Below are 22,384 nucleotides of genomic sequence, written 5' to 3'. Positions count from 1 at the left end.
ATCCGAGCCTGTTTATGCCAAATCCAACAAACCACAAAGTAGTAAGACTATCTGTGTTTTACCCCCTGCTGTGTTTATTGAATGTATTATGACAAGGCCTAGATTCCTTGAACACAATGTCCCGATTGTATCCTATAGCTATGCACATCGAGGTGGGAGTTGGATTCCCCTGTTTGGACTCTGCACTTCTGACTTCATGCGAGGCCTTGCAGCAGCTGAGAGACCTCAAGCAAACTCTTCATGGCGTACCAACGCAGAGCAACAGCCTACCAGTTTTATTAGTGGCACGACCCCTCACAAAAAGGCCATTGATTTTTGTATCACTTGTAGGAAGAGTCCACATATCAGCTTCAGGTCAAAACAGCATGATTCCTCATCATCATGCTGCCCAGCTGCAGATACTGTACTGTGTTACAGCACTTACCTATCTTTGATGATGTATTCAGTAAATATTTGAAATTGGGTGCAGTTCTGTTTGCTGTTGAAATATTTACAGAGCTGCAGTTCCGGTTGATATAATAACTAGTCTGACATACCCTCAGCAAGGTTGCACACTTTTTTTTTAATATGATTAATTAGTCAAATTGTAAACCACACCAGTTGAACTGTCCCTTGTGGTTTTAATGACCTACATTTTCTTACCTTGGTGAGTAAGTGGGCAGATTCACGCTACATTAAGTCTCATTTGTTTGAAAAGTAGCTGTGTCATCGAGTGCCAACAATAATATCTCATTAAATTGAGAAAAGTGTCGAAATTAAAGGGATAGTTCAACATTTTGGCAAATTCACCTATTGCCATAATCCCTATAGTCATAGGGGTAGGTTCATTAAATAGTAATGTAACGAGAGAAATTGAAAAAGACTGTCTAAATTAAAGGGATAGTTCAATGCAAGTAGTTCCGTGTGTTTGCTTCATGTGTTGTAATGTTACATAATTATACATGATTATCTCATAGCGTGGTGAATGTGCAGGTCACAGCTTCTCCACCAGAGCGTTGTGGAGTTGTCGGATTGTGTATTATTTTGATGAGTTTGATGAGCGACAGGGGGATCTGTACCGTTCACCTCCATTGTGTTCCCTGAGCAGCTCACGTCTCTGCCCCGAGGATCTCAAAACAACATGCACTGATAATTAAAGGAAATTAACCTATTGCTATGATTATGGTTTCAAAATAATCCACATACCCTTCTAAAGTCTTCTTTTCACAACGTTTTAAAAATGTCACAGATACAAGTTGCTCTTTTTGTTTGTGATGCCCTGAAGATGTCTTTCATTTGTTTTGGTCTTGCCCTTTTTCTACCAGTTTCTGGGTAGACATCTGTAATTTGATTTCCATTTCTATTGAGCCAGATTTTTCCCTTTGTTCCTACTGTTTGGCTTCACTGTCTTTCCATTTACCAAAATTAGACAGTACTACATCATTAATCTTATTATCCTTTTATCCAAATGGCACATTCATAAATGTAAATACACAAATCAAAATCCTTTTTTTCTTACATTTAAGAACGAACAAAAGCTATCAAGACCCGACCCTATGGTGGTAGGAGAATTTGCCTACCTTTAAAGGGGACATATTATGCAAAACTCACTTTTTCATTGTTTTAGTATGTGTATTTGTGTATCCGGAGTGCCTCCTCACCCCTTAAACGTCAGTTTTGACAATTACGTCAATATTTTGTAAACTGCCATAGTAAGAAAATGTGTCTCTTAACAAGCCGTTTTAATTTCACCCGCCTTATTATATCACAAGCCAGGTGATGTGAATATTCAAGCCCTCGCTCCCATGGTTACCTCAGCGTTTAGAGCAGGGCTGTGAAACTGGTGTGTAGAGAACCCAGCTGTGCTCAATATTTTGGTTTTTCTGTCCAAAGCTACTACAGTAACATTACTTTTAGACATCAAGGTACCATGTCAAGAAGCAGAAATGAGCATAATATGTCCCCTTTAAATCATTTTCATTGTTTGAAAATAAGTTGTGTCATCGAATGCCAACAATAATATCTCATTAAATGAATAAAAGTGTCGAAATTATGCATTTTACTGTCATATTTTTACAAAAACACTACAGATTTATTTTTGCATGTACCGCTGGATGGCGCTGCAGCCGCACTGTGGTGTTCAGCGCTGCCGTCTTTGAGCACACGAAGAGGCCAAGATGGCAGCCGTGAAGGGACCTGTAGTAAGTTAAAACTATATATTTTAAATAAAACTCCTCTTGTGTTTGAGGTGTTCCGTCGTTTACAGGTCTGTGGTTTCAGAAACAGACGGATACAACTGCATGTGTTAAAAAACAAAACAAAAACAAAACAAACAGCCTCAGTCGCCGGTGTTAGGGATATTTATAGTCCCAGTCACACCCTCGTGCAGCTACCGTTAGGTGTTAGCTCCACGGCTAATGCGCTAGCTAGATTTACACTGCTACTAGTTCATTGTTGAGTGTTTAACCAAGCTGAGAGTTCACCATCCTAATCATAATGATATGTAAACTGATAACGGTAATCGTAATGAATGGTAACAGGCTAAATGAGTTGCTGTGACTCCCGATAACAGTGACAGTGACAGGACAACACCGGTATGCTAACGTTAGCTTCAGCTAGCAGCACTAGTGTCCACTCATGTGTCCTGTTCATCTGGATAAAACGGGCTTAAACTGTAGATTTAGGTTATTTCCCTCAGTGGAAATGCAAACATTATATTTATTCAAACAGTTGACTTCAACATTACACTGTCTGGTCAATAATTTGAATTTCATTGCACGTAATATTTCTATTTTTTCCCCTTAAAGAGGAATATGTTTTCCTCTTTACTGCACAAATATATCTGCTAACATAGCAACATGACCAGTTGCTTTCCATCAACATTTCTCACACACAACATGTGAAATGCAGTTTGTTGTTACAGATTAAACTACCAAACACAATATGCATTAGCACATAGTTGAATAAATAGTAAAGCCATAGATAAATATAAGGTATTTTGTATTAGGTAGCATTATTTTATGTATTTTGCCCTCTATTTCTGCAAACATAAACAGTATGAGGTGGACAGAATATTATGAAAATATTTCCGTGTGATGCTGCACAATGCAAAAACTATAAAAGCATCAAAACACACAACAGAATTGAGTGTAGATACTAGGCTACTCTTTGTGTGTTTTGCTGGGTAGGTGTATTATAGTGTGTGATATCCCACTGATGTGTGTTTGGGATGATACATTCATGTTATCCTCCTTGTTGGAAATGCTTTGACCTCAACTTAACTCTGTGAAATTTCCATGACACTTACTATTTATATTCTTTCCCTTTAAGAGGAATATATTGTCCTCTTTACTGCACTACATAACTTTACTAACTTACATGACCAGTTGCTTTTAATCATACATTTAAAACATGTGAAATACAGTCATTAGTGATATCACAGATAAATATGTGATTTTGTATTGGGTTGCATTTTTTATACTGTATGCTTTTGTCATTTATTCATTCATTTTTATGTATAAGGTGAACATATGTGGAAATCTCTCAATGCAATGGGAAATTATCAAAGCAGAATTCAGTGTAGATAACTACTCTGTGTTTATTGCTGGGCAAGTGAATTACAATTACATTTAGTTATTCTTCTAATATGTGTTAGAGATGCTTCATGTTATGCTAAAAATGAAGTTATTAAAATGATCTGAATCAGATTTTAAACAAACATGATATATTGTTTTCACTTCAACGAATAGTATGCATTTAAACTCCACAATTTTGTTTAATAGCTACAGTTTTAACAGATTACAGATTATAAAATTACAGATTACAGATTATAAAATATAATCCATTATTTTACAACAAATGGGGAAAATTAGCTTCACTTGATTCTTCACCTGCATCTACAGCAAAGTTTGTGAATGTGCAGGACTTTTAGTGTGAATGGAGTATTTTGACATTTTGTGCTATTAGCTCCTGATACTTCCTCAACCACTGCTAATTTTCTTTCTTTTCTCTCTCTTTTTTCTTTTTTTAGGCTGTAGAAGATGTTAACGTCACCTTTGAGGACCAGCAGAAGATCAATAAATTTGCCAGGAACACGAATCGGATGACAGAACTTAAAAGTGAAATAGATGCAAAGAAGGTAAATGTGATCGAGAGTTCACAGAGTGAGAGAGAGAGAATTATAATGTGTTTTTTTGGTATAATAATAACATTTAATTCTCCTGTGACAGATCGATACTGGATATTGGATTAGTTTTGTAGTTTATTTCTTCTTTAGTCTTACTTTACTTTCAGGAGGGTTATAACGTTCACTGGTTGTTGAAACTGTTTTTTTTTAAAGAGGTATTAATTCAACTAAATGGTTATTTTGGGGTCTTTTGTTTTTGTGTAATTGTCCTTCTGTTAAACGTAATTGCACCACTGGAAGTTTTTTTTTTTCTTTTCCTATCTTCAGTCTGTTCTCATGGATATAAATTGTCAGCACAAAACATTGGAAACACCTCAGAGTCAAACAATATATTTTATTACCAGTGTAAACTGCCGCCTCCACCGTGACCATAAGGTTGAATCAACACTTGGTCATTTTCTTTGGCAGTTTGTTCAGATGAGTCACAGTGAAGTGAGTTGTTTTCTCATCGTGTGTTCGTTTAACGACCTTCAGACTCAGACTCTGTAACGCTCTGTTTTTGTGATCAATTTTTTATTTTGTTTTATTTCATTACAGTTCCATTTATCCATTCCCCTTGACCCCACCCTTGTCCCGGGGGTAACATTAGGTTAGAGTGATTACAGGGAAAAACAAAAACAACAAACAAACGAAAATAAATCAATAGTTATCAATAATTATCAACAGTACATAGCAGACATATTCATGAAACAGAGAAAAAAAAAAACACACAAGCCCATCAAAACAACGCTTTGACATTCTCAGCTGCCGTTTCTAGGTTATGTATAGCTTCTACCTTTGCCTTTTGGGCACGGGCACTGGAAATTTCTAGTGACAAAATTTCATAAAATGATAATTTCCACAGATACACATTTAAAACATGTGGTGGTTTCCATCTCTTTATCAACATCTTTTTAGCAGCAGTTAAACCTGCAAACAGTACTCTCTTATTAAGAAATGATAAATTCGGGGTGTCATCATTCAAAAGCAATATATGTGGTAAACAAGGTATATTTGTCTGGATTAAACGTGAAAGAAGATTTGAAATACTGAGCCAAAAGGAATAGACCCCAGGGCATTCCCACATCATGTGCATGTATGTGCCCAACACTTGGTGAGGACATAGTTGGCATAGTGGGCTCTGGGTAATATGGATCTGGCAGCATCGTCTTGGGGATAGAAAGAATCTTTGTATTAACTTATAATGAATTAACTGATGATTGTGATTACGGGATGATATGGAAATATTACTCCAGACTCTCTGCCAGTTGATGCTAAACCCGTAGTCTTTAGTATCCATATTCCAGACAAGAACATTGCCTGCGGGTCCAGTTAATCTTCCTTGTAGCTCATTATATACTATATAAGACACAAAACCTTTCTTTTTTTTTTTATCTTTGCAGTGTACAAAAGATGCATTAGGGGATGAATTAATAGTGTTTGATTCCATGGGACACCATGTACGCATTGCTGTGCGCAGCTGTAAATAAAAAAAGAAAGAGGTGCCAGGAAAGTTATAGGTTTGTCTAAGTTCATGAAATGATCTAAGACAGTCTTCATTATACATATCGGACAGAGTAACTCTGTAACGCTCTGTTGTTGATGTGTCCACGCAGAAGTCGCTGCAGGACCTGCAGGACGCCGGCGACGACCTGATGATGCTCGACGACGACGCTCTACTCATCCCTTATCAGATCGGTGACGTGTTTATCAGTCACACCCAGGAAGAGACGCAGGAGATGCTGGAGGCCGCGAAGGTGAGGAGTTCATCAGTGTTTCCCCTGTGATCACCAGTTAAAAGCCTCATTAAGACAAGCTCATCAGGTTAAAGACGTAACGCGTTGTTGTGACTGATACAGAAACCGGTCTGATGATGACAGGTCGGGGTTTCGTCCACATCTTGTGTTTGTCTGTTTGTGACTGAGCTTGTTTTGATCTGGGTCATCTTTTATCTCACTGCTCTAAGGCCAAATGAGATCATGACCCAGTAAAACTCATTCTCAATACAACACATTGAACCCTTCTTTGAATATTTGCTGCTACCACAAACACAGAGACTGGACGTTGTCAAGCCAACAGGAGAAATGGTGGAAACACACCAACTCCACCCAGAAACGTCCTGACTGCACCAAAACATCTGCAGACTCAGAGCCCGTCCACACTGATACGGTTACTGTGAATCCACATAAGTTTTTAATTGTTTCAGCGTTTCGTCAGTTTATTTTATTCTGTATGAGAGTTTAGCCAAAGAAAATCAGCTGACGTAGGAGGAAAAGAGCATCAACAGGCTGTATGCTGTAAAGCTCCTTTATTTCCTGTCTTACATTATTGGACAAACTGATTCATCCAGGTGTGTCTGACTCTGACCTCAGTAGTCACAACAATGGTCAGACACACCTGGATGAATCAGTTTGTCCAATAGTGTAAGACAGGAAATAAAGGAGCTTGTTTAAGTTCAGGAAGTAGTGGAGCTGTGCATAAAGCCTTTAGAAATGTAGTGGAGTAAAAAAAAGTACAATATTTGTCCATCAAATGTGGTGGAGCAAAAGAAATAAGTATCTCTCCACTCAAAAAATGTACTGAAGATACAGGTTCCAATGAATCCACATAAGTTTTATTCTTAATACAAAGTCGTAAGTTGTGACTTGAAGCTGTAATTTACGATTTCAAAAGCCTGCCTGGAACGCAGCATTAGCGAAAACGACCGGACCACTTACTTCTGCTTTAATTATTTTATTGTTTCGGCGTTTCGTCCAGATGGAAACAGCGTTTTGGGGGAACGAAAACAGTATTTTTTGGGAACAGGTCCCAGAGTGGGAAAATCTCAAAACGCCGGCCCAGCCTTTTCGTGTAGACGCCCAAAACATATCTTGTATATTTACCTGTATACAGGTTTACAGTCTATGGACATAACAACAACAACAGCTGAATCTCTCCTGTTAAATCATCATCATCATCGTCATATTTGCTCTGACACGACTCCCAGTCAACATTTAAAATCCACTTCTAATGTTTGAATCCAGCGGGGAAGCTTTCTGTCTTCCTCTCTGTTTCTGCTGTTGATGTGTGGCAGACGTACTACAGCTTTTAGGCAAGGCAAGGCAAGGCGTTAGAGTTGTGGACACCGATATTTCTGGAAACGATGCCGTCTTTATGGAGATCTTTGTTAAATGAACAAGAAAAAGATCTTTTTGGGTGAAGCAGGATTTCTGTTAAGTTGTTAAGTCTGTATTTTATTTCTTAAGACTCTACCTTTTAAGTTACATCGAGGTCATTCTGCGTTTGTTCCCGACCCGATGTTGTGTATTTTACGGTTTTAAATCACCGAGCAGCTGCAGATTACTCACAGCACACCAAGGTCTTCTGGGTTGTGGAGAGAATCACACAGGTGGGAGGAGTGGAGCCTCAAGTGTTTTCGTGTCATTTTTTTCGTGTCATTTTTTTTTTATTTCTCACAGGGGAAATATTTTTGAAGTGAATGTGAAAAACTGGAACTGCAAAAAAGAAAAGAGTCACAGTCAGTCACGTGTTGGTTGAAGGACATCGCTGCCACAAAAGCCCCACGGAAAAAAAGAAAAGGAGGTTTCACATGCTTCATGCGTCCGTTCACACACACTGTATTAAAATGTATTTTTCCCTGAGCTCGTCCACTCGTGCACAGAAAGAGAGAGAGAGAGAGCTGTCATCGTCCGCCTGAGGAAATTCAATAAGATAATTCAGATCTGCACTAAATTCAAAACTTCTGCACTGAACAAATGTAGCTGATAATTAAAGCAGATATCATCGGCACGGCCGTTTCGGCTAATGCTGTGTTCAAGGCAGGCTTTTGAAACCGTAAGTTACAGCTTCAAGTCACAACTACGACTTGGTAGCGTTCCAGGTAACCCGTAGCTCGTGTTTTTACCGTCCTGTTGTCTGTGAAAGTTCCCTATAACGGCCACTCGTAACTTCCGACCCGTGAACTCGTACCAGATCGAACTGGTATGACTTCACAGGAAGGAAAAACACAAAGTACGAGTTTCCTTGAACGCACCATGAGTTAGCAGCCCCCGCCCTTGTCAGGCATCAATTGGTCCTCGTGCTACGTCACCACATTCACGCGCATCCCTTGGCTGCACACACAGCCCTTCATGCCGTTCTCTCCCCTCATTGGATAACACTTGTATCCCACAAGGAAAATTTTCTCCTCGGGTTACAGCAGAGCAGAGTGACGGAGAGACTCGTGTTTAGGCTGAAATACTTCATGTAAGTGATTGCTGACGGAAAATAGGACTATTTAGGACTTATATTAACAAAAACATTCCACTGATATCTGCTTTAATTTAATTGCCTCTTAACGCTCATTTATTTACTTATTTATTTATATACTGTGCAGGAAAATGATTTAGTATCTGTCGGATTAAAAAGTGTAACACATTATCCAAACTTGTATTTAACGTCGTAGGTTTTAATTACTGTGAGAAACGCATCCGTGCAATCACAAGTGTTAATTAAAAAATATATATATTTCCATTTGCAGTTTGCTGTGTAGACCAATAAATACCTATTGTTTGAGTATTTATTAGAATAAATTAACAGCTTTTATTAAATATAGTTTAAACCCATGTTACAAATATATAAATTGAAGGGAGAACATTTTACTATATTCAAATACTTTTATTGGGTGAAGCAGCGAATGAACTAAAATAACAGGTAGGTGGGTAATCAGCAACGCGTCATAAAATCACCAGTAAATCATGATTTGAAAAAAAAATCCTCTCATTTTCTTTCCTCCATCGTTATAAACCGTGAAGTTATTATGAATAAAACTTTGTAGCGCCCCCTACTGGATAAATAACAGCACAAGGACATGAAACAAAGTCATATTCCTGCACTTTATTAGTGAAAATATAAGTGTTATCATCGGTGTCTATCGGCCAACTTTTGAAGAAGAATACTTAATAGTACTTTATTAATCCTTTACAGGAAATGGTGATAATATATGGTGGCAATAGGACAAAATAAAAACAAATAAAGATCAAATAACTAAGAGGAAATACAATAACTTAGGCTAGCATTAGTATAACAGAAAAAAAGAAGGAGAAGAAAAGAAATATGTATCAAATTAAAAAGGAAGAACAATTGTACAATGTGATATACAAATCTTCAATAATTATTATTTTTCTCTAAAGGGCTATAATTGATCGATTAATCAGCCGGGCCCTCGATATACTGTATTTACCTGCCTAGAAGTAGTTAATGTACATATTATATATATAAATATGTTTAAAGCTTCAACATTTAGTAAAAAAACTCCTCATTTGCTTTCGGACACATCACACGGTATCCAGACTCCAGATGTGAGCGGTGACAAATCTTTTTAACGAGTGAGTGTTTGACTAAACGAGGCGTCCTTCAGGTGGACGAGCAGGTGAGACGAAGCACAACAACAGAGCCAGACGCTGCAGGCGTGCGTGTGTGTGTTTATCCAGATGGTCGTTCGTTTCCACAGAGGACGTTTTCAGATCCTCCTCAGTGCAGCTGTGTCAGAGTCGGTGTCGGTGCTCCAGATGCTCCAGATGTTGAGGCGCAGACACAGAGAACTTAGTGAAGCTGTAGCTCAGATCAGTCAGAGTCTCCGTCGGTTCCGGTGTTTACACCTTCATCTGCGCTCAGGTCTGCGCTGGTTGACGAGGACTCGCAGTGAATGACAAACGTGTTGAGAACATCTCACTCATTACATCTGCTGAAGATTGTCACACACACACACACACACACGTACGTACACATATAGACATAGATATATATATAGACATGTCTATGTCTATATAGTCGCCTAACGTTTTCTTATCTCCTCACTAAAGTTTCCTCCTGGTTGTAGAAAATGTTTTCTGATGAAGCGGCGACTTAACACTGAGACAATAGCAAAGTAAATTTACTTACAGTAAAGTACATTTTTGGAGCATCTGTGCTTTTATTTTGGAGGGATACCTATTATGTTTGCTTGTAGTTTTTACTTCACTACATTTCTATTGATGCTCTCGTCACTTGCTACTTTTTCTTTCGTCAACATGATGTAGTGGAATCTGCATTATTTTATTCTTAATTGCACTAAAAATGATGTTTGAGATTTTTAAGCTTTTTTTTTTTTGTCAAATACTTTAGGCAAGGCAGCTTTATTTATATAGCGCATTTCAGACCAAGCGGCAACTCAATGTGCTTTACAACATCTTTATAACTTATAAATGTTTTGTTTACATTTAAAGCAGAAGTAAGCGATCCGGTCGTTTTGGCTAATGCTGCGTTCCAGGCAGGCTTTTGAAACCGTAAGTTACAGCTTCAAGTCACGACTTACGACTTTGTAGCGTTCCAGGCAACCCACTCGTGTTTTTCCGACTTGTTGCCTGTGAAAGTCACTATAACGGCCAATCGTAACTTCCGACCCGTGAACTCGCACCAGATCGAACTGGTAGGACTTCACATGTCGGAAAAACACGAGTTACGGGTTGCTTGAACGCACCATAACGTCTTGTCAGCCGATGGAGTTAGCAGCCCCCGCCCTCGTCATGGATCTATTGGTCCTCGTCCCTACGTCACCACATTCAGGCGCATCCCTTGGCTGCACACACAGCCCTGCATGCCGTTCTCTCTCCTCATTGGATAAAACTTGTAGGATACAAGGGAAGTTTTCTCCTCGGCTCAGAGCAGAGCAGAGTGACTGACAGACCCGTGTTTCGGTCCAAACACTCTATGTAAGTGATTGCTGTCGGAAGATAGAACTATTTAAGACTTATATTAACACAAAAATATCGCTTACTTCTGCTTTAACAGTAAGAATTAGAAACGAAAATTTAAATAAAACATAAAATAGTAAAAACTAAAGAAAAAGGAAACATTAAAAGCAAGAAGAAAAGAATAAAATAAAGTAAAGGGAAAGGATAGAGGAAAAAAAATATACACTACAGTATATAATAAAATACAAAACAGAGCATAAAATGAGTTTGCAGCATCAAATATTTATTTGTATTAAAACAATTAATAGGATTTACAGTGCAAATCCAAGATTAAGATTTAAAATTCTCAGCCATAAGCACAAGAGAAGAGAAATGTTTTTAGTAGCTTTAGTAGCTTCACTTTTAATATTTCGACTAAGCTACTTTGACTAGTATTGGAGTAATACTATATCTGATAAGGAGTTTACGTCTGTACTTTTACTCAAGTAAATAACTCGTTGTGACTTTGTCCCCCTCAGGAGACGCTGGAGCGGGAGGTCAAAGGTCTGGAGGAGCAGGTGTCGGCCATTCAGCAGGTTCTGGGGGATCTGAAGGTCCAGCTCTACGCCAAGTTCGGAAACAATATAAACCTGGAGGCCGACGAAAGCTGAGCAGTGACACGCAGTGACTTCCCCGACACAGACGGACTTTCTTTTCTTTTCTTTTTTCAACGCCGCTCTCGCTTCACAGCCACAGGAAACACTTTTTGCCAAACGAAGCGTCGACACGAGGAGCTTCGGTTCGTAACGCATCGTATCGTAGCGTCTGACGTCTTTTTACATGTGTTAAAATCTGGCAAACAAAATCCACAGAGACAAAACAAATCAAAAAGCTGATTAAATAAATGCACATAGTTGTTAATTGTATCGTAATTGGCTCGTTATTTAATGTTGACACTGGTTCTGTTTTGTTTTCGGGTTTTGTTTTGTTTGTTTTTTTTACTCGGTTGGTGAAGCTGAAGTAAAAACATGAGGAACTGAACAGAAGTGTTGAGTTTTAACTGAAGTCGTCCTGTTTGAGTGTGTGTGAATATTTCAGATTAAAAGCACTCGCAAATACCCCGACCTGCTCCATCTTGTTAAATATTTTGTGGTGGTGTTGAGACCACAGATCAGGTTAAAGCTGATTAAACCAGAACCCTCTGCTGCTGCTGCTGCTGCCGCTGTTGTAATTTATTTAGATAAAGGCTAAACATGTTTCAACCAATTAATAGTGAAGTCACAGCTGGAGCGAACACACACACACACACATTCACACTCACACATACACATTTATTAGATTAGATTTATCTCGTCTTCAACTGCGAACACAGAATTTTTTAATTAGTCAAGAATTAGCAAGTGAAGTAGACGAGATCCAAGTTTGTTTGTTTTTTTAAAGGGACATTGTGTAACTTCTCCTGTTATCTATTCAGGTAAATCGATTATTTGGTTCAAAAGTCTATTTTTCATTAACCAGTAATCCCCCCATCAACAAAGTGAAGTGTTCCTTTCAGCTCTGAATTAGCCGTTCATATCATTCATATCTACATGGAGCGGGTAAGCTCGGTGCTGGCTGCCATGTGGTGTTGCCATGTTTTTACGTTCAGTGGCAGCGTGACGGTAGGAAACCATGGAAACTCAGCGGAGACACCGGAGCTGTCGGCTCAGGTCGAGGTGGCGTCTGTGAAAAGTCACCGCGGTAACGCAGTGAGGAGGAATGGAGCGTTACACTGACGCTGCATTCACCTGCAGTCGGGCAGACGGCCGTCGCTAACAAACCAGATGTCATTTTAGTCACAGAAGTCGAGAGAAAGCCGGTAAAACAATGCCACATCGCCATGACAACATATTGTCACGTGTGTTGTTTTGCCTCGTGCTGACGGACCACTTGTTTACATAGAGGCTTGTTTATGCCGTTACGTGCAGTGGCTGTCGTCCGTCTGCCATCTAACCGATTTCACGTGAATGCAGCATGAAAAATACGATTGAGTTGCTTGTGATATACAACCGCAACGCTAGATGGGAGGAATTCCTACACAATGTACCTTTTAATCTCAAATTGCACAGAGTTTCTACAGCTTGTTACTGATGCTGCTAAAGGGTGAGACAGAAGTGTGTGTGTGTGTGTGTGTGTGTGTGTGTGTGTGTGTGTGTGTGTGTGCGTTTGGTTTGTGGTGGCCAGTCTTTGTAGAGGGACAACAGTCCGTGCTCTCTCTCTCTGAAATCTGCTACAGCTCAGTGATCACAAGCAGCTCATGCAAAACCACCTGATGACAGGCAGAGAGCAGGAGGCCACGCCGAGCTGCTCCCAGCCCAGGAAAAGTAGAACAAAAAAAAGCTGAGTTGTTCTGGAGTTGGAGAACTCAGTGACGCATCATCAACACGGTAACTTTTGTTTATCAGAGGAAAAACAACAGTGAATTTGACTGTGTGAAACTTCATTCAAGATAAAACAGATGTTGAACTGAGGAGATTAACAGATCGTTTCCTGTCCCTCGCTACTCAAACACTTCATCACTCCATCGTCACACGGCTTCAGATAAAGTCCTGAGTTTAGAGATTAAATCAGTGTTTCTCAAACAGCGGCACTCGGACCCCCAGTGGGACTTGGTGTAATTGCATTGGGTACTTAAAACAATAAAATATAATTTTATTGCATGACCTTTACGGACATTTTTACTAAAATAGTGACCGGAGCCATAATTATTGCCCAAACTGCAGAAGTTAAACTAAGCTAATTGGCTTTTTTGTCCCAATTTTAATGGGAAATTGGTCACATTTTAATAAGAAACCACATTTTGATGGTTGTGATTGACTCTTGCTTGTCTTTTTTTAAATTACTGCATTACACCGTTAATACAAACTCAACACTTCTTGTGTTTCAGTGGACAGTCTCCATTCATTTCTTTTTTTGTAAAATATCGCACAGGAAAATTGTGTAAAACTCATTAATGTCCAAATGTTCAGTGCACAGCTGACTTTTGAAATCTGAATATTTTGCCTTCACAACCATTAGTAAATATGCAATGATGCAATTAAAAAGACTAAGGCTTTCACAGCTGCTTTAATCAACAGGACATATTAATTGGCAGGTAATTTGATAATCGGTTGATCTTTTTCTTTTCTTTTTTTGGGCACTTTAAAAAAGGAAAACATCAAAGTTTCCCACATTTCATCATAAAAAATATCAATATTTCCTGTGTTTGTTGATCTGTGACAGTAAATTATTATTATTTTTCTTCCAATTTTTATCATTAGAATAAACTTTTGGCTGGTGCAGCAGCCAACAGAAAAATAAACTGATTTTTCTCCTTAGTAGAGACGATATACTCGACCCACTGAGTCAAAGTCTTAGAAGAAGAAACATTTAATTTTCAACATTTGTGTGAAAATATGATAATGTCACCGTTATCAGGCAGAAACACACACCTCTAATGAGAAACGGGTTTATCTGAGTGAGAAACTGATGTTGCAGCAAATCAGTGACCTCACAGCTCCTGTCATGAATGAAAGATTAATAATGGATTTTGGGGGAAGAAAAAAAAAACTGATTGTGGTGGATTATCTTGTAAATCTTGTAAATCTGTTCTCCGTTGAAAAAGTTACAAATATGAACAAACTGCTGCGTCTTGTTCAGATTGAAAACATCGTTCAGACACTCACAGTCGGGTTGGAAACTGTGTTAATGAACAAAAACCTCAAACAAGAGTGAGGATTAATTCAAAATTTACACAAGTTTTCCTTTTTATTTAGTTTTTCCAGTTTGTTTCTTTTTTATTTTAGTTTAGTTTCAGTTAGTTCAATAAGTCATTAAAAGTTTTTCAGGTATCAGGAGAAAAGACTTGATTTGTAAAAGCTTCTCTGTGAGAGCTTCAAATCTGTGGGATTTTTCCATTTTAGTTGCTGCATCCCCACAAATGTTCCCAATCCCATCAATCCTCATCACCATATATTTACTTTTATCTACCTGTACTGGGGGGTCGTACTAGAAACAGTCAAATTATTGAGCTGTGGCGTTTTCTTTCTACAACTTTAACCATTTCTACGAAAACGAAGCTCATTTCATCTGCAGTTCAGTGTTCAAGTTCACTGTAGTTTTTATTTAGTTTCTTTTTTTATTTAACAGTTATTATTATTTAATTAACTATAATAACCCTGGTCTGAGCTGAAGTGTCCAAATTTTAAACACGCTCTGTGTGTTTGTTTAGGGCCACATGATCATAAAAGATCCCAACCAGGGTTCAATTCGATTCAATGAACACATACTTTTCCTTACGAAAGTGAATTCAAACTTTTCAGTAGCCCATAATAGTAACGTAGGATATTAAGTTCAATTTCATTTAATTTCATAGAACTGTGGTTACATAACCATAACGCAGCGCAGTGATGTGCACCGTTTTGCTGCTGCAGAAACCAAAAGCTAGTCACTAAAGCAATAACTAATGCAGCAGTAAATCTAATAGTTTAGTGGTTAATTTATACGTCTATCTCTTTTTATATATGTGTGTGTTCATCCGTTTGTAAGCAGTGTGTGTGATTTGGTGTTTTTTTTAGCTTGTTTTCTGTTTTTTTGGGGGGGCCACAAACAAAACCTTGTTCAGGGCCACCAAAATCCTGGGGCCGGCCCTGATCGTGCAGGTTTGATCTGAAACTCTTGTTTGAGGTTCAACTAGATGTTTAAAGGTGTCTAGAAATGGCCGTTTGTCCTGTTTGTCGCATCTCCTTCCACAAGTTTTCACAAGTTACCGCACAAGTTTAGGAAAATGAATTTGATTGGTCGTTATCGAGCGGGCGGGGTATTCAATGTTTGGGGTGAGACCGAGCTCCGTGTGTGTGTGTGTGTATCTCAGACGTTTGATTGACAGATGACGGATCCAATATCAGTGGCTGATGAATCGTGAGCAACGTGACGCATAATTTGTGCGCCTGCATTATCCAATGCGGAAAAAAACTACAACACTTTCATCCCGGATTTACTCGAAAATAGAATTTTGCACAAAGTTTGGGCTCCATCGTCTGATAGATGAGTGATTACACTAATGTTAAGACCCACAGTGGAATCAAAATCAATTTCCTTTTCTGAACACCTTTAATCCAAAGATTCACCAGCAGTGTGTATGAAAAAAAAGACACAAAAGGCTTAAAACTGTTTGTGTGACATCAGTTCAGGGACACTGTGTCTGTTTTTTATAGTTTACACAAGGATTAAATCACATTTCTTTGGACCAGTCAAAGCAGAAATCAGGTCGTTTTAACGGGTTCATGTAGTTTTTTTTCCTTGTCGCCGACTTTGTGTTGCTGCTGCTGCTGCTGCTGCACAGCTGCTGTATCACCAACACAACACAAATATCAACAATGCACACAAACCTCATTAAACCGTGCCCTCGAGTGTGGCCTGCACGCACGGCTAATAAAACATCTGAAAGCAAAGAAGAAAAATAAAAAATAAAAAGAAATGGAGAGCTTGAAGTTTAAAGCAGACACCTCTGGAGGATCAAGATCTCAATTAACAAGTTTTTCCTCCCGGTGGATTTTTTCCTGCTGAACATTCAGAGCGATGATTAAGAGGAGCTCCGCCCACACACACACACACACACTCGTCTTTATGCACAGCTTGTTAAAGCTGCAGCTCAGAGGAACACACATGGAAATGACTGGACTTATTTCCCTGATGGCCTTGTTTACTCTGTGTCTCTGCCCTACCTCATCCCTCATCCCTCTCTCCCTCCTTCCTCTCTCTTTCTCTCCACACAGATGTTGATATTTATCCACCGTGCAGCTGGAGTGAGATCTCACTTTTTTCTTTTTCACTTCTTCCACTGAAGAAGTCACGATCACTTAATTTGCCACAGAAGGTGAGACGTGGTCTGACAGATCCAGGCTGATGCGCTAATTAGTTTTTACTTATGATTACAGCAACAGAAGTCAGAAAATATACTAGAAATATAATATATAATATATCCACTGAGCGCTGTAATTGGGTGATAAACCTGCATGTCAGTTACTTCCTCTATTGAGACGTTAAAATTTGTTGACTAGGAGGGAAATAAACTGATTTTTTTGCCAGGAAATAAAATGTAAATGTGACATTCATTGATTTTTCTGTGTGTGTGTCTGTTTGTGTGTGTGTGTGTGTGTGTGTGTGTGTGTGCAGTAACAGCACCAACAGACCAGAGGGTGTCTCTGTCTCCCCACTAATAACGACGCTGAGGGCAAATAGCTTCAATCAGCACCAGGAGAAGCTCAGAGTTCACTGGGTTTGGCTGCACGTTGTGGAAAGAAATACCAGACAAAATATAGTATGTCGGATATCTGAGAAATCATGAATGAGATGCAGAGAGGAGGCTTTTAAAAAATAGAGCAGAGACTTGAGTCTGTAAATGTCTGTGATGTTGTGATTATTACACATCCACATTTTATTTAATCACTTTATGAATGAAGTGAAGCGTTTTCTCCTGGTCGGTGCAGACAGACATCGTCGTCAAAGAAACTATTTCTGCTCACTTTGTCTTTTTTTTCTGCCTTGGTGCTACTATGAAGAAGGATTGTGTGTGTTATGTGTGTGTGTGTATGTGTTTGTCTAAATGTCAGGAGAGTCAGCCCTGATGGTGTGAAAAATGTCCAGCAGCTGCAGCCATTCTTCATCCCTTTGCAGCTGTTCTCCAGTTCATTACAGGAGGAGAGCGACTCCAACTCTTCTTCCAAGGCTTCGGTCCAACACGCAGCAGGTTCCTGTGTCTGCAAACCACCAGGAACTGACTACGGAAGCCCTAAAGGGTCAAACATACATACATACATACATTTGATTTCCTCCATTTTGTCATGATAACAAGATATTTTTCCTCCGTTTTCCTGAGATAACAAGATAATTCATTTGAGAGATGATGAATGAAACGTGATTGGCCTGATATTTTCATCACATGTGACATATCGTGCTGACTGACGGCTACTTGAACACCAATGTAGGTATCGTTAAAGGGGAATTGCCGTTTTTTTACAATTACAATTTTTTACAATTTAGCATAAAATCCAATCATTTCCTCACCCAGATAACTTTGGTGTCATTATAAGTTGTTGTGATGAAATGAGCTCCAGCCGAGAGCCGCGTATATCCGTATAATGGAGTCTACAGGGCAGCAGAATGCAGCCTCTAAATAACACATTATCTGCAGAGAAACTCCTTCATTTCACCAATATTTAGTTCTGATAGGCTAGTGCTATTCCCCTCTGAGTCCGGGGTTAGCTGTTATCAACATCCGGGGTCGGTAGGTTGACCTACTGACCTCTGACCTGCATGATGTCATCTCTGAGCGCTGCGTGGTGCGGCTTGTTGCTACCGCTAATGCTACGGTTCGTTTCTGCGTGTTTCCGACTTGTCAGAACAAAATCAGCAGCTGGATGAAGTTCAGCTTCCACAGGCTTCCTCTCCTCAACCTGGACTCACTAAAGCTCCGGCTAGTTGAGATAAAAATGGACCCGAATGCCGAAGCGGAATGATTATTGGGAGGTCAGTAGGTCAACCTACAGACCCCGGATGTTGATAACAGCTAACCCCGGACTCAGAGGGGAATAGCACTAGCCTATCATAACTAAATATTGGTGAAATGAAGGAGTTTCTCTGCAGATAATGTGTTATTTAGAGGCTGCATTCTGCTGCCCTGTAGACTCCATTATACGGATATACGCGGCTCTCGGCTGGAGCTCATTTCATCACAACGACTTGTAATGACACCAAAGTTATCTGGGTGAGGAAATTATCATATTTTATGTTATAAATAAGGTCCAGATTGTAAAAAACGGCAATTCCCCTTTAAGACCCATCATGCATTGGGTGGTGATCCCCACTAAAACAGTACAGTGTGCATCGTGCAACGTCTCGGAGATGTCGAGTGTTTTCATATTGTTCTGTGTGGATTTGTTAAAAAATTCAATAAACACATTCAAAACATTTTGTTATTCCCCTGCTTCACTGAATAATTAAATCACCGCAGAACAGAAACTCCTCAGACTGGATACTGTTTCGGGTTTTGGGTTCTGGGTTCTGGGTTCGCCGGTGAATCAATAGTGAACATGACTTGCAGCCTCGGTCTGATACAGCAACACTGTCTGTCTGTCTGTCTCCCCGGCAGCAGCAGCTGAGCCTCAGAGTGATGGGTCAGGATGTGAGGGTCCTCAGCCTTGACAACAGCGGAGCAGCAGCAGCACACGAGGAGAGAACGAGCAGCGGAGCTTCAGACCACAGAGGGGATTCAGAGGAGAAACCTGAAAAAGAAGCTGTCGGGCTGCAAGACGGAGGAGGAAAAAACGGCCTGATGAGTTTTCTGTGAGACATTTAAAACCTTCCTGTCGTCCTTCTGGGTCAAATTAATTGACCCAATCTGTTCCCTTCCTTCCTTCCTTCCTTCCTTCCTTCCTTCCTTCCTTCCTTCCTTCCTTCCTTCCTTCCTTCCTTCCTTCCTTCCTTCCTTCGTCCTTACTTCTTCTTCCTTCCTCTTTTCCCTATACTTCCATCTTTCTTTCCTTCCTTTTCCCGTCCTTCCTTTCCTTCTTCCTTCCTTGAACTAATCTGTTCCCTCCCTCCATCTTTCTTTCCTTCCCTTTCCCTTCCTTCTTGCCACAATCATTTTTGCCTCCCTTCCTTCCTTCCTTCCCTTCGTCCTTACTTCTTCCTTCTTTTTTGACCCAATCTGTTCCCTCCCTCAATCTATCTTTCCTTCCTTTGTCCTTCCTTCTTTCCTCCCATCTTTCCCTTTGTCATTCCTTCCTTCCTTCTTTCCCTTTGTCCTTCCTGTCTTCCTTCCTTCCTTTCGTCCTTACTTCCTTTTTTTGACCCAATCTGTTTCCTCCCTCGATTTATCTTTCCTTCCTTTTTCCCTTCCTTCTTTCCTCCCATTGTTCCCTTTTCCTTCCTTCCTTCCTTCCTTCCTTCCTTCCTTCATCCTTCCTGACTTCCTTCCTTCCTTCCTTTCATCAACAGGAGGGTTAAAACTAATTAATTTGTTGATCATGAATTTCCACTCCCCCTGAACACACACACACACACACACACACACACACACACACACACACACACACACACACTCCTCATACACACACACTCTCCTGTGGACAGGGAGTGTGAGTGGAGGCTGAGCTCTACGCTGGGAGAGACGATCCACTGTCGTTCATTTCATTACTGTCCGTCAAGTTGATCATCCAGGACAACGAAGGCCCAGCTCCGGTGTGGCAGCACATGAATCATCTGAGTGATGAAGACAACTGTGTGTCTGTGTGTGTCTGCATGTGTCTGTGTGTGTCTGCATGTGTGCGTGTGTCTGCATGTATGTTTCTGTGTGTGTGTGTGTGGCGTCAGTAGTGCAGCAGCAATCAGGACGTATCAGTGCTTTGAAAACAAATCGGCGTCCCGACAGTCGACATCCAGTGGTTTATTTAAAGATTTGTTTATCTTTCATTTATGAACTGCTGCATTGGAAATTAAAAGGTTCACCCCGTGTTTCCATTGAGTCGGTGGGAATCTCTCTCTCTCTCTCTCTCTCTCTCGACTCGGAGCGTCGTAAGTTTCCATCACTTATCAGCTTTAATCAGCTGGCTGTGTGAATATTACTTCAGAAAGGGAATTTCCATATCCAGCATGGAACAATAGACCAAATAACTCACGGGATGAGAGACAGCAGAAGGCCTCTAAATATTTCAATGAATATCATTAATACCAACCACTGGATTTATGTCGGAAACAGAAGCAGCCGAGACTCTAAGATCTGCTGATGACTTAAAGGTGGAGTCCGTATAGGTTTGTTGGTTGCAGTTTGTAAACACAACGTTCAAACCGGGGACCCCCCTCCTCTCAGGACTCGTCCTCCATCTCACAACCACCGCAGCAGGCGACAGGTGAAAAAGTCACGTCACATTTAAAAATTACTCGTCAGTTATTACGTAAAGGGATAGTTCAACATTTCAGGTTAATGAGTCCTTGTGTGTGGCTTCTCAAATAGACTCAGGGAGTCACCGGCCAGGCAGCAGTTGTCAATATGTCAGAAATACTGTTATCTAAACTAGATTGCATCTAGACAGCATGGAAATGTTGGTGATTTTGAGTTTTTAACGATGAAGTGTTTTGCATCGTAAGAGAAAATCTGATGTTTAAAAATGCCACTCTTAGATTGACTGCAGTTGTTCCCATGAGAGCAGATTGAAAATGTATTTAGCAAGAATTGGATGGTAGCCTATATGTTTACAGTCAAACATTTTCATGCACTGTAGGCTCAATTTTTTCGATAAATCAAAAATCTGTGTGGATCGTTTGTGGAGGACAGTCTGAAGATGCTCTCTAGCAAGTTTGGTGTCAATTGAGCAAAAAATTGTGGGAGGAGATACATTTTAAAAGTTTTACAGTTATTGAAAATAACTAAATGGAACTGGTACCTGGACCGGGACCCGTGACCAGAACCAGAACCAGACTGAATGATACTGGAAACATGACATAACCACATTCTCTGTTATAAGCTGTTTTCTTGTCTGCAACAACATCTATTGCACGTCTGTCCGTCCTGGGTGAGGGATCCCTCCTCTGTTGCTCACCCTGAGGTTTCTCCGGTTTTTCCCAGTTAAAAGGGTTTTCTATATATGGAGTTTTTCCTCAGTCGATGTGAGGGTCTAAGGACAGAGGATGTTGTTACGATGCCATGTAAAGCCCTTTGAGACAAACTGTTGGTAAAAATGGGCTATACAAATAAAATTGCCTTGTCTTGCCTTGCCATGAGCATTTTGATGACTCTGAAAGTTCTCCAAACTCTTCCTTGTCATGACGATGAGTAGAAAATTGGTGAATTATCGATTTTGGGTGAAGTATTCCTTTAAGTCTATACTTAGGTTTTTAGGTTAAATCCTACAGACTCGCCCTTTAAAATCTCACCAGTATCTGACCCTGTGGTGGTTCTGGTTCTGGTGTCGCTCCAGTCCGAACTCTCTCTCAACATTAGCAGCAGTTTGAATATCTGGAAGAAGAACTCACCCAGACGTTTAATCACTGACTCCTGGAGGATTAAACACAGCGACTCTGCTGCTTCACCTTTTACCTGGAGAACCGGCCTCATATCCAGGTGTTTTTAATTAAACTCAACTCAACAACCACTCGATGGATCACTCAGGGATTTGGTTTGGACTCTCACAGGGTCATATTTTCAATAATCCAACTGAGACGCCTCAAGTTCAACAACTCCCAGGTGGATCGGCTCAGACAGGAATTTAGTTTTTTATTTATTTATTTCATGAACACGTCGTTCTGTCTTTGGCTTCATAATACTGCATGTTGCTGTTTCTGGTTTTTGTTTCTTTTGTCAATATTCGAGTCGGTAAATACTATTTTTTGTGTTTATATCAAGCTGTGACGAGATGAAGATTTCACAACAGACGACAACAATTCAAACACACAAAGAGATTTTACTGGAACGACATGGAACAAATCAATGCACATGTTGATAAAAGCTTTATTCTGATTGAGAGAGGAA

General features: G+C 39.9%; 1 protein-coding gene across 1 annotated transcript; it reads left to right on the top strand.

The window, feature by feature from the left end:
- The first annotated feature begins 2,074 nt into the window (after positions 1–2,074).
- On the top strand, positions 2,075–11,757 carry pfdn4 (prefoldin subunit 4). The gene is made up of 4 exons (XM_085783172.1): positions 2,075–2,180; positions 4,010–4,117; positions 5,761–5,901; positions 11,376–11,757. Exons 1-4 carry the CDS (start codon positions 2,157–2,159, stop codon positions 11,505–11,507), a joined length of 405 nt encoding a protein of 134 aa, XP_085639298.1. The 5' UTR covers positions 2,075–2,156; the 3' UTR covers positions 11,508–11,757.
- Positions 11,758–22,384: the final 10,627 nt, after the last annotated feature.

This window comes from Trachurus japonicus, chromosome 7 (assembly GCF_045865225.1).
Source record: "Trachurus japonicus isolate A0001 chromosome 7, Traja_1.0".
Lineage (NCBI taxonomy): Eukaryota > Metazoa > Chordata > Actinopteri > Carangiformes > Carangidae > Trachurus > Trachurus japonicus.
Note: the sequence above shows the minus strand (reverse complement) of the source record. Positions and strands in the feature narration are given on the sequence as shown.